The 16,725-nt window shown below is 43.1% G+C and overlaps 1 protein-coding gene across 2 annotated transcripts in view; it reads right to left on the reverse strand.

The window, feature by feature from the left end:
- The window catches only part of zeb2b (zinc finger E-box binding homeobox 2b), a 105,495-nt gene that overhangs the window by 21,906 nt on the left and 66,864 nt on the right, over window positions 1-16,725 (reverse strand). For both annotated transcript variants that reach the window (XM_037696397.1, XM_037696396.1), the window contains exons 2-3: window positions 8,086-8,337; window positions 495-563 (exon numbers count right to left, since the gene is read on the reverse strand). In XM_037696397.1, coding sequence (XP_037552325.1) covers window positions 495-563; window positions 8,086-8,337 — 321 coding nt within the window. The remainder of the gene's footprint in view (window positions 1-494; window positions 564-8,085; window positions 8,338-16,725) is intronic.

The raw sequence follows: 16,725 nt of genomic DNA on the forward strand, positions 1-16,725 counted from the left end.
AGCTAAAAGCTAAAATTAGCTCACAGCACCTAAAACCTAAACTAGCAAAAATGAGCAAAACTTTTTTTAAACGTTAACTGCAGCACAAGTAAAGCTAAAAGCTACAATTAGCAAAACAAATATCTGCAAAATAAACTGCACATAAAAAGATGAAAATAGCATATTTGCATCTACTTAACCAAGTTTTAGAAAATTGTTTTAAGGAACTGAAGATATTTTAATGTTTTTCGATGGGTATGACTGCCAAAGTGGGCACTATGTAGGCAACAACATGCACAGTCTAGAAACGCTCGTTTGCAAGCTTTGAAGACAAAAAAAAGTTTTAGAAAATTGCTCTAAAAATGAGGCGAAACTTAAATTCTCCGAGACTTCAACAGAAAATTTGCAATTTTGAGTCGCCAACTAGTTTCCACCGTTCGCCGCTTATTGAGACACCGGCTTTCGGTTCATCGCTCCGACTTATTTAAAGGGATAAAAGAAAGAGCTGAGCATACCTGTACCGTTTCCAACTGCCTGCAAAGTGGCGTCAGGCCCCAGGACATCAAAATCATCTTTTATTTCATCTGTAGAGAAGCACAGAAGAAGAAGACAAAGACAGGAGGGTGAGTAATGGTGACAACGAGGCCTTTAAGAAGAAGAAGATGGTATGTGGAAAGCAATAAAGGCACCGCTGTGCGTCGCCGCGCGCCATAGCATTTTCAGCATGCTTAATGAATGCTATCGTCTGGGCCAGACAGTGACTTATTTACCTTTAACATGACAACAAGCAGCAGGGGAGGAGAAAGAAAGCCTCCACCGCCGAACACGGCGATTAAATACAACATGGAGCACATCCACCTGAGCAATCACAGAGCTCCAGCCAACACGCAGGCTGAGCTTATTACTCCCCGGCTGTGACGGCCGCTGCAATCCTCCGCATGCACCATCACGCCGTGTTCCAGCATATGTCGTTTTGGTGGACGCTTTCATCCGACGCTGCTTCGGCTGTTGTAAGCGGACACATTTTTGTGATTTGCCACAAGCCCTGGCAGAGAGCTGGCGCCCCGCTCCTGGAACTAAAAGGAATACAAGCCAACGACCACAAATGAAGCGTTGTAGCTGCAGAAACATTTCTCGGCGGCAGAAATAACCCCCCACTGGTCAGGGCAGACCTCAAGTGGGCGGGCCCGACGAGTCAATGTTTTGAAGTGAGCGACGAAAGTGAAGTCTTTAATTCTGGGGTTTACGTACAGGATGCTAAAGGAGAAAGTGCATTTTTAACCATAAGTAGAGATCTAGGTTGTTCGTTGCCATTAAAGGTGGGCAACGATGTAAAAGCCTGTTTTTGCACATGTCTCAAATTTTTTCACTTAATCCCCAATCACTGAGAAGTGTCCGAGGAACTACCTCTACAGTTTTGGTCTACAAAAGCCCAGTTCTTCCAGCCTAATCAGGGTAATGGCATCCATCCTGCGCAGACAGGCAAATATTGTTTTGGCACAGGTGAGGCAGCAGTAAATAACCAGCAGATTGACAAGCTCATAAACAAACCCTCTTCTGACAAATCCTTCCCCTCTTACGGTCAACGGGAGGACACAGATCGGACAATCAGCCTAAGAAGTCCCCGGTCCCTCCTTCCTGCCTCGGTGGTACAAATTAAATCAAGGTGCTTCCGAGAACATGTGACCTTTGTTAAAAACAATAATAGAATCCAACATTGTGTTCCTTGTTAGCTCTTGCGCTACTGCTCTGACAAGGACATTACAAGTCCTGCATTGTGAAGGGTATTTTTTTTTCCAGGATCTGATTTATCTGAGAGACCTGTCATTTAAAACAGTTGTTAGCTATCCAGCACCTTCCGAGGTGGTCCGGACCCCGTTTTCCCCTCATATGTTTGGTATTCTGAACACAGTCTGTCCAGAGCGAGCTGAAGGAGCTCCTACTGAACTGAAGTAACCCCACCAAGGCAGTAGAGTGGACATCTGGAAGTCCAGCTGATTAAAGATCATTAAATGGCCATCCTTGGGGATCTTATAAAGATACTGTGTTTTTTTGTTTTTGGGAAAGAGAGTTAATGAATTGTTTATTAGAATCCTTTTTAGAAAAAAAGATCAGTGTTGTCTGGATTTTATTAATCAGAGTGGATTACCAGATGTTGTATGGCAGATCAAAGTTCATGCTCAATAATCCAGGTAAAAAAATCCAACTAAGTTCAGTCAGGTCCTCTGGACGGTTTCTTTTTTAGTTGTTGAGATGTTTTGTCCTTCAATCAAAGGACTTTATCAATCTGAAGAGCCACAAACGAACTCAGTCACACAAGCAGCACACTCCCTGGCTATGGCTGCCTCAGAGGAGTCGACGGGGGAGAGGGCGGGCCCCATAAACCATCTCATCACCAGTAAACTTGTTTGCTCACTATGGGAGTGTGCTGCTTGTGTGACTGAGTTTGTTTGTGGCTCTTCAGATTGATGAAGTCCTTAGGATGAAGGATGAAACATCTCAACAACTAAAAAAGAAACCGTCCAGAGGATCTGGCTGAATTTTGTTGGGTCGTATGGCAGAGTTTCTCTTTGGTTTATTATTTGTTTTTACTGGTTTTGGCCTCTCTGCGGTCACTGGTAACTATAATTTGCTGTCAATCAGAAGCCAAACATCCAAACGTACTGCATTTCATACAAGATCATTACCAGACCTGCTGATGTTTGGGGTGTTGCTCACTGACAACCTTCTATGTGACGTGACTCTGTGTGTTTCACCACCGAGTGTGAACTGAGGCTGCACTCAAATCACCCAAAAACGGATTTGTAAGAACAAATTACGAACGGCCTCTGACTGTCTCTATGGTTTTCGGCTTGATTTGGAGAAACCTGGATGAGATAATACCGGAAAAGGTCGTGGGTGTGCTGTTGATAATAATGCTATCCTGCTTACATTACTCCGCACAAAAGCCAGAAGCAACAAGGCTTTTTATTTTCATCTGAAAACAATGGGCTCCATAGCTGTGGAATGCATTCTAGGGGCTCGCAATTCAGGGTTTGCTTGAAATTAAAGATGTGGCCTCGGTGGTGAGATGATAAATACCCCAGTAAATAGCTGCAGAGAATAATGACAGACTCCACTGGAGGAATAGGTTAACTTCCTCCATGCCAGAATGGCTTTTTTCCCCCCTCTCTGATGATTGCACATCTTCCAAAGCTCCACTATGGGAAACTGTTTGCACTTAAAGAATGTGTTGGACAAAACTCTGAGCTACTATCAAAGCAAATCTTAGCTGAATATCAGTAAAACTGTTTGAATTGTAGCCATTTTTATGCTTGCCAAAGTAGATTAGCTGTGGCGGCCACCTTAAATCTGGTTGACTCCAAAAGTTTGTCAAGTCTAGTTGTATATGCAGTAATTCTTTACAGAGAGTTTTATTAAAATCCCTCTTTCGGTTCATGAGTTATTTTGCTAACAGACAAATGCACACAACTACATGATTCTGCTCTACTATAAAAGGTGGATGATCGTGTAACTAAATATACCTACAAGTATCAGGTAGTGTGTATAAACCGCCTTCTTTAGTGCTCTAAACAGAACTCCCTCACACTTCTGCGTGCTCGCTGGCACAATGTTTGCTCTGGGTAATCAAATTTGACTGCATGCTTTTGGTCTGACGCAAGGGGATGACCAGTGGGATTAACTGGCCCTTCACTCTCCCCTGTTTACCTTGGAAAACTTTTGTTATCTGTGGTTTGAAGGGAGGGATGGCTGCTTCCAGTAGGAGGTGGACTTACACCACGTACACCTCTCGGCTGTGGCCTCTGGCACATGTATACGCGCAGATCCGTGCTCATTCTGGGCCACAGTCAAATGGGACAAAGTATCATTGTGGTGAGGTTGGTTTCTATGCAGAAATGGTCAAAAGACGCCCGATTTTGCTAGAAACTGCATGGTTTTGTCATACGTTTTCACTAAATATCTATTTATGCCAAAATACGTGTGCGTATTCTTACTCCTGGGAAGCAGTTCAGAGGTAACTGAAGTATGTTTTGTCAGCAGTAAATCACACAAAACTCAAGGCGGTAAGGTACACACCTCCTTGAAGAGTGATGTTGAGGTCTGAGAGTCGACACGAGGCCCAGGAGGAGTCCAGACTACCTCGGCCCCGACTGTAATTCCACCTATTTTCATAGTGGCTCTGATGGTGTTTATTTTGAAAACATTCCTATTTTTATGGCCGGTCACCGAAGTCGCTTTAAAGTTCTGCTTTTGTGCTTTTAGCCTCGGTTATCCTGAATCTGTCAGGTTTTAGTAACAAAATCACAGGATTAGACTTGAGGTTTAGATATTTTTAGAAATACAAGCGTAGATTAATTTATTTGTACCCTTTCATGGAAGAAAGACAGTGAAACTGATAAATCCAGTATTAACTGAAAGTCACCTAATGAAAATCAGTCATTGCTGCTCAATTCAACAGAATTGTTTCAATGAACAAACTTGTGAAAATAGCCTTAATAAAGTGCTATGTGTTGTCATCATTGTATGTTGCCATACAAAGACGAAATTGGCTCTCTGCATTTAACCCATCGCACCTGGGATACACCCAGGTGGAGCAGTGGGCAGCTATGTAAGCGCCCGGGGAGCAATTTGGGATTGGGTGTCCTGCTCAGAGACACCACAAAATGTGCAACGACCGGGGATCGAACCCAGGATCTTCGGGTACTGAGTCGGCTGCCCTACTCCTATGCCATCTCAAAATGGATGCTTTCCTAATTTAATATCGTGTTGCATTATTTTTGAGTCAATCACTGCAATCAAGTGATTTCTGGAACTCTCTGAGACGTCTCCACCTATCCTCAGGTATTTTGGTCCACGTCTTGTGATTAAACTGCTCTCCAAATTGTATGTTTCAGCTCCTTCCACAGATGTTCAACAGGATTTAGATCGGGGCTCAGCAAGCCACTTCAGAACATCTATCCATTATCTATCTTTACCCGCTTCTTCCTTTTCTGGTTGCCGCGGGGGTCACTGGTGTCCATATCCAGCTATCTGTGCGAGATATGGGATAGATCCAGGACGGGTCGCAAGTCCACCAGTCCAGTGTTTGGTTCTGAGCTATTTTTGGTGTTTCTAGCAATGAGTTTTAGGTCATTATCCTGTTGAAGGACGTGTGACCTGTGACCATTACCAGGTTTCTGACATTGATGGCACATTTCACGCCAGAAGGCTTTGATAGTCTTGATGTTTCATTGTACCCTGCACAGATTCAAGACACCAAGCCTCCTCCATGTTTTACTGTAGGTACAGTGTTTTTATTCTTTGTTTCATTGTTGGGTCTGAACATAGAGCTGATGGGACTATTTGCCCCCCCCCCCCCCCCAAAAAAAAAAAAAAAACAGTTTTCTCCCATCTGTCCAAAGGACGTTTTCCAAGAAGCTTTGTGGTTGGTCAATACGTATTTTGGCAAATTTCAATCTGGCTTTTTTACGATTTGGTGTATTCTTTGGTCATCTTCCTTTCAGTTTGGCTTAAACGGCGATCAATGATGCGATCTTTCACTGATGACCCTTGACCTTTGAGTTCACTGATCTCTTTGGAAGCTGTTCTTGGATTTTTGGTCTCTATTAGTATAATTCTCCTCTTGTTGCCATGTCCAGGGAGATTAGCTAGTCATGGGGACCTTAAATTTGTGAATATGTACAATATGTCAGGGACACTTTCATAAGTATGTCTTTTTAAATAATTTTGTTGAACCAAAACTCAAAAGCAATGACTGACTTTTATTTATTTTCAGTAATATGTTTTCTAATATTACTTCCGTCAGTTTTGAGTTATTTCAGTGACCATTGTGGGTGCAAACAGATTTATCCACGTCTGTATGTTGTCAGTCACAGCTTTATGTGTTTTCACATCCAAATAATCTGAATCCAACTCTTGGCGGCTGCTATAGACGTCTAAAACACTGCACTTATTGTAAGACATGCTCGACTCCTGGACGCAATTGATGTTTAAGTGACAGCTGCAAAACTTGTGAGATGTGCAAAGAAAACAAAGAGGCCCTGTCCAACCAGAAACACAAGCCAGATTTGGCAAAACCACATCCGGAACATGGAAACAAGCCAGCTGTGGTGTCAGAAAAGAGTTTCACGAAACGAGAGCAGGTGATTTGTTTGAAAACGTCTGTCGGTGATAATGATGTCATGTTTCTCTGGCACATCGCGTCCAGCCTCGCTGTGGGACTGAGGAATGTCAAGGACGGAGACAAGATTGTGCCCTGGAATCAGGCGCGATAAACTTTCTTCTGCTTTTTTCCCTCACTTTGCCTTGTAAATACCGTCCGAACCTCCTCTACGCGTAGACTACACTCAGATATTGGTGTTTTCCTAAACACGTACAGTGAAATCGGCTTTATTCGTTCTCTCCTCTGAGACCTGTGGAACAACTCCTGATAGGGGAGTGACGACCAAATCATGAAGGAAGGAGGGAGGGTGCGAACTTATCTCAGGCCTGAGCTATGTGCTGAGGTATCACTGTAGACACTAAGGCACCGCGGAGGGGGGAAAAAAAGAGAAGAAGAAGAAGAAGCAGGGCTGGGAAGCACGGCACCCACAAGATTGGGAAAGAGCCTCCCAAACGCTCTAATGAACTTGACTTGCTCTCTGAAATATGTCAGCCAGTTTATCACACAAGAAGCATATTATCTGGAAATTGCAACATAGTTGAATTACAGACATTACGGCACCGCAGGTCTTTATCAAATAAACAATTACCGTATGCAGTGACAGCTTGTTTATCCTTTATCTTGATTTATTTACCAAACTGTCTCCTGTTCTTTCCACCCCTTAAGGACTTGATATGAAGTGAATGCTGATACACAATCTTTTCCCTTTTTTTGTATGTGTCCCTAATAAATGCACAACCCCCATATTAAAATTTAAGCCTGCCTGTTTCGTGCACAGCTAGTTCATTAGCAAAAATGAATAGCGAAGCCCGGCTCATTTAAATGGGCTGTCTTACATGACTTCTCTCCATACTCTGTTCCCGTCACATGCTTCCAAGAATCATTGACTCTTATTATACATGTAAATGGCTATCATAAAAATAAAAATTTCATTTAAGATTGTTAATGACTTTTTTGCAGCAGTCTGGCTTCCTTTAATGATTATACCCTGCCCCCTAATTAAAAGTATTTATCTTTCAAGCATCCGTGACTGGCACCCTCCTGCCTCGGAAGGAGTCAGGGAGGGGGTGATGGCTCAGGAAAAGACGATCAGTCAGTCAAGTCTGTGAAGGTGCAACCTGCGGAAACTTCTTTTTCTACATCACTGTAAATATCTTTTGCGAATGGGCTTAGAGCGGGGCTTTTTCTCTAAGCTGGGGAACCAACTGGTCACCGCCGCCTCACGGAGAAACTGTTTGTCTGATGCGGGGGGTGGGGAGCATCGTCGGGGACGCTGCCGTCAGACCTGGCTCGAGCGCTATTTGCAAAATGCTTTGTGTCGTTTGTTTAAGTCTACACCAGCACCAGATTGGTGGGGGTTTATGGCATAAGACAGTTCCACAAGTGGCAGGATGTGCACACAAAGTATCCAAGAGTCAGCTTAGCGCGGGTTCTTGTGATTGGCAGCGCACCTGAAGCCCACGCATCTGGTAACGCACACCAGAACCCATTTGAAACAACTTATTTAGAGAACACATTCATTCCTTGGAGAGTCTTTCAAGGAATACGTAACTTGCCATCTTTTGTAGATGAGATGTGATAGGGCTCAGTCTTTTGAATGCCTGTGAGCTACCACCACACCAAACTATATCTCTATATATGTTAAACTGATTCAGTATAGGTATCCATCCATCCATTATCTTTACCTGCTTCTTCATTTTCAGGTCGCGGGGGTCACTGGTGCCAATGTCCAGCCATCACTGTGCAAGAGGCGTCAGTATCTAAAATCTATCAGTTATAAGTATTTTTGTGTAAATCAAGTATAATTCGTTGTGGCGATCATTTCGAATTGGACTGCCTCCAAATGATAACAAGTTATAGGAAGGTACAGTATATCCAGAAGTTATTTTCAGGAAGTTTAATTTGAATGATTCAAGAGATATTTTACTGCATCCGACACTCACCGGTACCATCGACCGAGGCACTCAAGATGTCGTTGTCAGGCCAAATTTGGTCCACGCCACTGTCCCGCATCTCGTCATCCTCTTCGTCCTTGGTCAGCAGGCCGTGGCTTTCGGTGCGCGGCGACGCCTCCGGATTGGTGAGGCTTCCTGGGCTGCCCGTCCCGTTGATCAGGGGGTCCTCCTCAGACACAGGCAGCTTGTCCTCCTCCTCGGTCTCTGAGCCCGTCTCCACCACGTTCTCGTAGTTCAAAGCTGTAGGAAGAAAGGGACGGGATGTTAGAAATCTGGCTTTTGAGAAAGGGTTGAAGAAAGATATAGATGCCCCTCTTGTTTTTACTGTTTTTGGATTATTATTTTGCAGCGTTACAACCCGATTACAGCATCTGCGTCGGGAATTTGTGGCCGAACCGCGGCAGTGGGAGGACAGCTGTCCAGGAGCTGCCAGCCAAAATAGCCACTAATTTTCAGTCCTGCTCGGATGCCTCAGATGCCGACAGGCTGCACCTCCGGAGCATACCGCTCAGGTTTTACATGCTCCACATGCAGCAGCACATGAGTGGTCGCTATGCACACAAAAGGCTTAACGTAAGGTAATTAAAACTAATCACTGCGTAGGTCCTGTGGATGTTTTCAGGTTTGCATCACCAGTGAAATGAAACCATGAAGAAAATTAAAGGCCTAGCCTTCCTTAAAGACGTGCAATCTCCCACCACCTTTCATGGTAGAGTTTTAAAGTCTTACGTTGAGAATAAAAATGAGCTTTTTGAGTGAAACACTGAAAACTACATAACTGGAATGAGCTGTAAGCTCTTGGAGTATATGCTGTGATTGCTTATAAGCCACTACCACACCAAATTTGAGCTCAGTGTCTTTCAAACTGGCTACGTTTTACCCATTTCAGTGTGCTTCGGCGACCATTTTGAATCAGGTTGACTCTTAAAAGCGAATCAACTGTAGATGTGTATCCAAATATTATATTCTGAAAATTTCATTAAAATCCATGTAGTGGTTCGTGAGATATTTTGTTAACAGACAAACATGTGTGAAGTAGGCTGAAGCACACATATAAAAAAAATAAAGGCTCCTGAACAGCATCAGCAGGGCTCGCCTGTTTCTGCGGTACCCAGGTCCCTGACATATGTCTGCTTTTCCTAAAATAGACAGCCTGTAAATAAGGGCTGTGAACTCAATCAAAGGTGGCTCTCGTGCAAATTTGTCACTGCGCCGTCGGCTGTTTCTCGGCGAATACACGGCGTAAATCACAGCCGAAAATGGACGTCAGTAGACTTATTGGAGCAGCGCAGATGGAGCGCTGGGCGAGCCCGGAGCATGGCATCACATGAGGACACACCTCACTGGCAGCTCGTACAAGAATGTTCTGTGGTGAGAGGGCCCCGTCTGGGGAGGACCCGGCCACCACAGCCAGGAGGTGGAGGCTGCTTTCACATTTATTTATGTTTCGGACAAAGACGAGCATTTCTCTGAAAACAATGCAAGAACTTTGTGACCCTGGGTATGCATATCACTCGCCGCCTATCTTGCCTCAGTTTTAGAGTTACACAACAAACCTTGAAAACAAAGGTATGAGAAACTTCAAGTGATACTGCAAGATGGGTACTATGACACCAAATCTTAGCTCAATATTAGTAAAATTTACTGGATTCTACCCATTTTTGTGTTTTCTAAATCCCGTCGACTGTGGCAGCCATTTGCAATTGGTGGACTCTGAGTATTAATCACTTGTAGATGTCCATCTTATGGTTATTTCCTGAAGGTTTCATTAAGGTTTAGCCAGTAGTTCATGAGATATTTTGCTAACAGACAGACAAAGTTAGCTCCAAAATGAAAGTTCATGCTCAATAATCCAGATTTTAAAAAATCCAACAAAATTAACTCAGGTCATCAGGACAGTTTCTTATTTTGTTGAAACGTTTCATCCTTCATCCAAAGGACTTCATCAGTCTTTATGGCTCCTCGGGCTGATAGTAGCAAATCAGCTCAACAAAAAAAGAAATCATCCAGATGACCTGACTTAACTTTGTTGGATATTTTTTTTGCCTTCGTAAACCATTAGTCTTTGTGGGTCCTCAGACTGATGAAGTCTTTTGGATGAAGGACAAAACATCTCAACAAAAAAAGAAACCATCCAGATAACATGACTTAACTTTGTTGGATATTTTTTAACTTAGTAAACCATTAGTTTTTGTGGCTCCTAGGACTGATTGTCCTTTGGATGAAGGACAAACATCAACAAAAAAGAAACCATCCAGATGACCAGACTGAACTTTGTTGGATATTTTTTTACCTTAGTAAACGGCTTCTCGGACTGATTAAGTCCTTTGGATGAAGGACGAAAAGTCTCAACAGTCCAGATGACCAGACTTTTTTTTTTTTAGCTCCAAATAGTTATTGGTTCAAATTTTATCAAACATCTTATTCAATTTGTTAGTGCTCAAAATATGTGTTGTGAATAACTTTCAGCTACTACCACTCCAACTTTTACCACAGTATCTTAAAAGTTAACCGAGTTATAACCATGTTTGTGTTCTTTCAGATTACTTAGCTGTGGTGGCCATCTTAAATGGGACAGACTCTAAATATTTATTGAGTAATAACTTTGAGAGTTTTAATAAATTGTGTCCAGTGGTTCATGTGATATTTTAGTAACAGACTACAACTGCCTGCCTTCGCCTTTCAGCGTTAATTAAAACGTTTGGGTTTTTTTGGCCTGAAAGTGTCCCCTGCTCCTTCCCAGAATCTGGAGGCCCGACCAGATGAAGTCCGTGCACGACATTTCTGAAAACATTATACATATCAAAAGATAAGCCTCCCCACGTCTCCTCCTGACACGTCTCTGTGCGATTGACTGGTCTGCACTTGCCTTCAGCGAACAACTGCACAACAGGTGCAAATTAAAATGAAAACAGGGCTTTCAAACATGGGAGGGGAGGCAGGACGGGCGGGAGGAGGTGGAGGGTGGGAGTGCGGTGACCTGCCTCGAATACCAATCGGCGGAGGAAACAAAACCTTTTCAAGAGGTGTGATCACAAGGGTTTAGGCAAGTTCAGACTCAGTAATGCTCCTTATGGGTGACAAAAAAGGCAAACCGAGGCTGGAGACCCAGGAGTGGAGGGAGACATTGGGGATTCCTGGGTGGTCCGCATTCACCTTCATGCAACTAGATGCGTCCTGGAGTTAAGAACGTCTAAAGTAAAAGACATCTACCTGGGTAAAGTGTCTTACCAGAACCCATTGCTTTAATACACTCAGTTCGATCTTCTCTTAGTTGCATCATCCCAAAACTGTTCTCACCATCAGCTCTGTGTCCCCCACCCCAGCTTCCAGAGAAGAAGAAAGGGGGAAAGGGGGATACTAGAACAAAAGACCAAGAGGCTTGGGAAGCTATCAACCCGTCCCTGTGAACCTGATCCCTGGATGCAGATTCAATGACGGCGGAGCAGGGGCCGCCTGAATGAAATTATCTAAGGCTGGACAGGTTCTAAAGGGCCCATTCTTCCCCAATAAAAGGAGCGGGGGAGCTTCTTTTTGTTTCCGAAACACATCCACCGTTCCTGACTTCCCATGTAGGGAACGAGGGAGAGCGGCGCTGCAGATCCAAGCAACTTTTCCAAACTTGTGGCTATTTTAAGTTTGAAACACTTAACATCTTTTTTTTTTCTTTCTCTTGTGAAGTTTCGTCCTGGAGTTTATTGGGGGGGGGGGGGGGGGGGGGGGGGGAGGTGGGTGCGAGCACGGGGGCGTTGAACTGTCTGCGAAAGCTACAGTAGATGCAATCTTCTCCGAACGTCAGCTGTCTACCTCCAAGAAGGCAAAATGACAGCGGGGTGCTCGTCAAGTCAAATGCGTAGTATTAACACGGAGAAAGCTGCCATTGTTGAGGTGCCACCGCTGACAGGAGCCTCTCCCTCCCCAAGCATGAAGCATTTATTGGTATTGTGTCACGCAACAAAGTAATTCTAACCTACTAATATTTCGCAGGCGGCTATTCCATCTCCCCCGAACCTCACTCTTAATCAGCCTTTGTGTTGCTTAGGAGAGAGGAAAAAAGACAAAGAGGAGATAATGTTTACTCCTCAAATGCCTCTTCTATCCTTTTCTTACCTTAAATGTCATCCTTGACAAAAGCAATTACGGATGACGTTTTATTTTTTATTTTTTTCCCCAGCTACCTGTTTGTCTCTTTTGACTTGCAGATAATTAAAATGACACATGTAACGGCGTACTTCTTGTCTAATATCAGGTTTTCTGACATAACCCTTTCACAAGCTTGGCATTATTCTGCCACTCAGCGAAAAGAAAAAAAAAAGTACAGAGCAAAAACCAATAATTTGTATTGATCCGTGCAGCTAGAAGCACCAACAATCAACGGCTAGGAGACTCTGAAGGGAAGACTTACAGAGAGAGGAAGAAACAATGGTGACAGAGTTGAAGTGGCTTTAATCTAGTGCCTCAACTCCAAGATGACTGTATTTAGAAAGCATCAGGTTTGACAGCACAAGCTATGAAAAACACTTTCAGTCTGTGAGTTATTAACACAGATTAGTTGCTTTGGGAGCACTTCTAGGAGCACATGTTGAATATAAAGACAGCCAGTTACTCAGATGTATGAGAAATTTTGTGCTTGAATGTCTGAATAAAACGTAGAGGTGATAATAACCTTAAATGGACATGTTTGAGATGGGAACTTTTATGTATATTTTTTTTATCAGAAACTGGTTTGAATCTCCTCGGCGCAGTCTAATGTATAAAAAAAAGCGTCCATTGAAGGCCTAAAGACGAACGTTAGCAGTAAATTTCAGCATACAAATCAGTTCCCACTACGCTGTTAACCCAAGTTCACAGGTGTTCCACCTGCGGGGTGGGAAGGGAAATCATTTCACGGAGCTAACAGGTATAATCAGATTTACTTAACAATACCCAAGTCCAGAACTCACAGGAGGCTGCGTGAAACTGCTCAAGTGTCTGAGCCAGAGAGAAACAGAGCTGGATATGTTCAGCGGGGCCAGCGGTGGAGGTGATGGCTGCAGGGAGAATGACTAACACCCACGTTGGCGCTCTCATGCAAACCTCGGCTGACTTTTTTTTAAGTCAAGTGTCGAGGCTTAGCTCCAGGTGACACGCTCGGCCTCCTACGCCGATAATGAGCCAGGACAGTCTCCCTATTGGACGGTAACTGCTCGCACTCGCTCCCTGTCTCATGAATGTGAGCCAAGCGGATCACCTGGATGGCTGCGAGGGAGATGGTGGGGGAGATACAGGAGCACTCCGTTAGCCGGGGTGAGAGGTTCGTGTGTGTCTGTGTGTGTGGGAGGGCATTAAGGTGGAAGCGAGGTCGCTGCCTCGTGGCTACGGCCGACGGTTGTGGATTCTCACGATGACCTTTTGTCTGCTGTTGTTCCTGTCTGCAACAGTTTAAGCACTTCCTCGGGTCAGTCTCGCTCCTCACACCAACAGAAAGGCAGCATTTTTTTTTTCAACATTTTCTCATTTTTATGAGTTTTAGATGGTCTCCGTGTGTGATGTAACGTTGGGTTGTAGTTTGGAAGGCTACTCTTAGTGCAGAAAAAGAACAATCAGACTCTTTAACTTTTTCCTCTTAGAAAACAACATATAACTCCAATTGGAAAAAGTCGGGACAAAATATTCAAACTTATTATATTCACAGTAGAATATAGTAAGTATAATAAGCGGAGGAACTAAGAAATTGTACCTTTTTTTTTTGGTAAAAACAAGGGGATTTTGAATTAGATGGCGACAACACTTCTTTGAAGTTGTTCCAGGTCCATGTTTACCACTGTGAAGCATCCTTTCTGGAGTTTTTAGGGAAGAATGTCCCATTCTTTTTTCAGAAGGAGGATTCTAATGTCTAACAGTCCTGGGTCTTCTTTACTTGATGTTATTTTAAAACCTGTCTATACTTTTCTGCATTTAAGGTGCATTCCAGATGTGTAAGTTGCTCACGATAGAAGGACTAATGCACCCCCATACCATCATAGAGGCAGGCTTTTGAACTGTACGCTGATAGTAGTCTGGATGATCACTGTTTTATTTGGCAAGGACGAGGTGTCTGTGGTTTCTAAAAATAATTTCAAATGTAAAGTCGCATGACCACAGAACTGATTTCCACTTTGCCTCAGTCCATTTTAAATGGGCTTTGGATGGTGTTAAAACATGGCTTATGTTTGTAAGATAGAGCTTTAAGCAGCATTTGTGGATGGCACGGTGAACTGTGTTTACAGACAATGATTTATCAAGCATTCCTGAGCCCATAAAGTGATACCCAGACCTGTTTTTAATGCAGTGGCCCCTGAGGGTCCAAAGATCAAGACCATCCAATAATGTCTTTCATCCTTGTGTAGTTTAGAGATTTCTCCAGATTTTTGAAAACTTTTCATGATATGATGTACTGTAGAATTCAGGGGTTCCCAACCCTGGTCCTTGAGGAACACCATCTTGTGTGTTGAAGTTGTTTCTCTGCTCCGACACACCTGCTTTTAATTCATGGGTGATTAACAGGCTTCTGCAGAACATTAGGAAGTAATCAAATAACTGAATCAGGTGCGTTGGAGTAGAACAACTAAAATATGCAGGATGGTGTTCCTCAAGGACCAGTGTTGGGAAACACTGAATATTCCCAGTTTTCCACAGAGGAACTGTGAACCTCTGCACATTTTTACTTTTTTGACAAGCAGGATCTCTAAAAAGCTATATCCATACTCAGTCCTCTTACTGATCTGTTGCTAATTAACCTAACTGGCTGCAAAATTCTTCTCTAAATGTTTTTTTTTCAATCATATCAATTAGTTTTCCAGCCTTTTGTCGCCCTGTCCCAACATTCCTTTTTTAGACTGCTATTCAATTCTTAACCACTTTTTTCTCCCCTTCCCATAAATGGTACAATTTCTTAGCTTAAACACTTGATGTGCTTATTATGCACCATTGTGAATAAAATATGGGTTTATCGGATATTAAAATCACTGCATTCTGTTTACGTTTCCATTTTACGCGACTGTTTCTTTGGATTTGGGGTTGTGTCGTCAGGAAATGATTGCCCTGAAAAAGCCGCCCGGTGACTTGAGCTCCAGCCCGAGTCAGAGCATACAAAAGAAAAGCAGACGTGTTTGGATATTTTGTGCTATCTTGTCTCGGTATAATGGTGTGATGGAGCACGAGGAGCACAAGGGGGCAAATCGGGGCCAAGTCGGTGAAAGGACGGTGGCAGAGGGCAAACAAAAGCTCTGAAAAGAGACGGAGAGAGTTGAGGGGTGAGGGCCGGGGAGGGGAGCCGGGCGACTTGGGAGAGACGATGAATGGTGAAAACTCACTGAAGTGTAAACGCAACCTGTGTGTGTGTGTGTGTGTGTGTGTGTGTTGGAGCGTCTGTCTGGGCAGCATGTGTCTGTATGGAGACGGGGGAGGGGTATCACTAAAAAGTGGAGTGAGGGTTTGTTTGACAGATACAAGTTGTTGAGGGCAACACTTTTACTTTTTTAACACTTTAGGTGTTTGAGGGATTTGTTTAACCTTCGATAATACATGTTTTTTTTTTTTTTTTTACCTTAAGTAACAGAAAGTTAAACATGTCTGTCAAAGACGATAATTCAACAAAACAAATTTGCAGTTTGCTGCAAATAAGGCTCCTAAAAGCCATAAACATAAAAAAAAAAATACAGTTTTCCTCGTAAAAATTCATCTTTATCTGGATGTAAAAAATACTTGTCAAATATTTTTTTTTAAGTTTTAAAAAAATGAAACATTTGCTACCATAAGATATATCACTTTTAGAAGGTTTGGCTCATTCATTAATAAACTTGAACAACTAAAATATATTAGTAAAACAAGCTGTAAACCATTATAATATGAGATATTACAGTCGTTTAAAATCTTCGGAATAAACTTCAAAACAGCAACTTTCAAATATTTTTGATTTGTTTTATAGAAACTTGTTGGTGGACAATCAAACACTTTCCTCTGGGTGTTTGCGTTTGTTTCTCTGTTAGCAAAATATCTCATAAACCACTTGATGTATTTTATTTCAACTCTCAGAGAGTAGTCATTGGCTCGATGACTACAGCACTTTACCTTTAGGAGTCAACCTGAGTCAAGATGGCTGCCCAGCTAATAGACTTTAATGAAAATCAATGAGGCGATAACTCAGTTATTTAAAAAAAAAATCTGCTCATATTTGGTGTGGTAGTAGCTGGGAGTCATCCTCAAAGCATAGTGAGAGCAATAACAGATTACACAGGATATGACGTTAAATACAGTATATATATATATATATATACACACATATCGAACACCTCCTCCCTCGATAGCTGTCGGTATGGATGTAGCATGGGGCACAATACAAACGTGCTAGCAAAAATGTTACTAGTGTACTGCTCCGCATCCCACATCCCACCCCCCGTTTATTAAAAAGTGGCAGCAATGCAGCACTAAGCTAGCGGTAGGGCAACACAGATGTGACTCCACCCCCCACCCCCCACACCACCCAGTCTTTGTCGATTAAAAATTGGCAGCAACGTAGCGCTAAGCTAGCAGGCGAGCAACGCAAACGTGACTCCGCCCCATCCTCCTCCACCCCATCCTCCTCCACCCCTCACCCCTGTCAACAAA

The sequence above is a fragment of the Nematolebias whitei genome, chromosome 23 (assembly GCF_014905685.2).
Source record: "Nematolebias whitei isolate Nwh7 chromosome 23, NemWhi1, whole genome shotgun sequence".
NCBI lineage: Eukaryota > Metazoa > Chordata > Actinopteri > Cyprinodontiformes > Rivulidae > Nematolebias > Nematolebias whitei.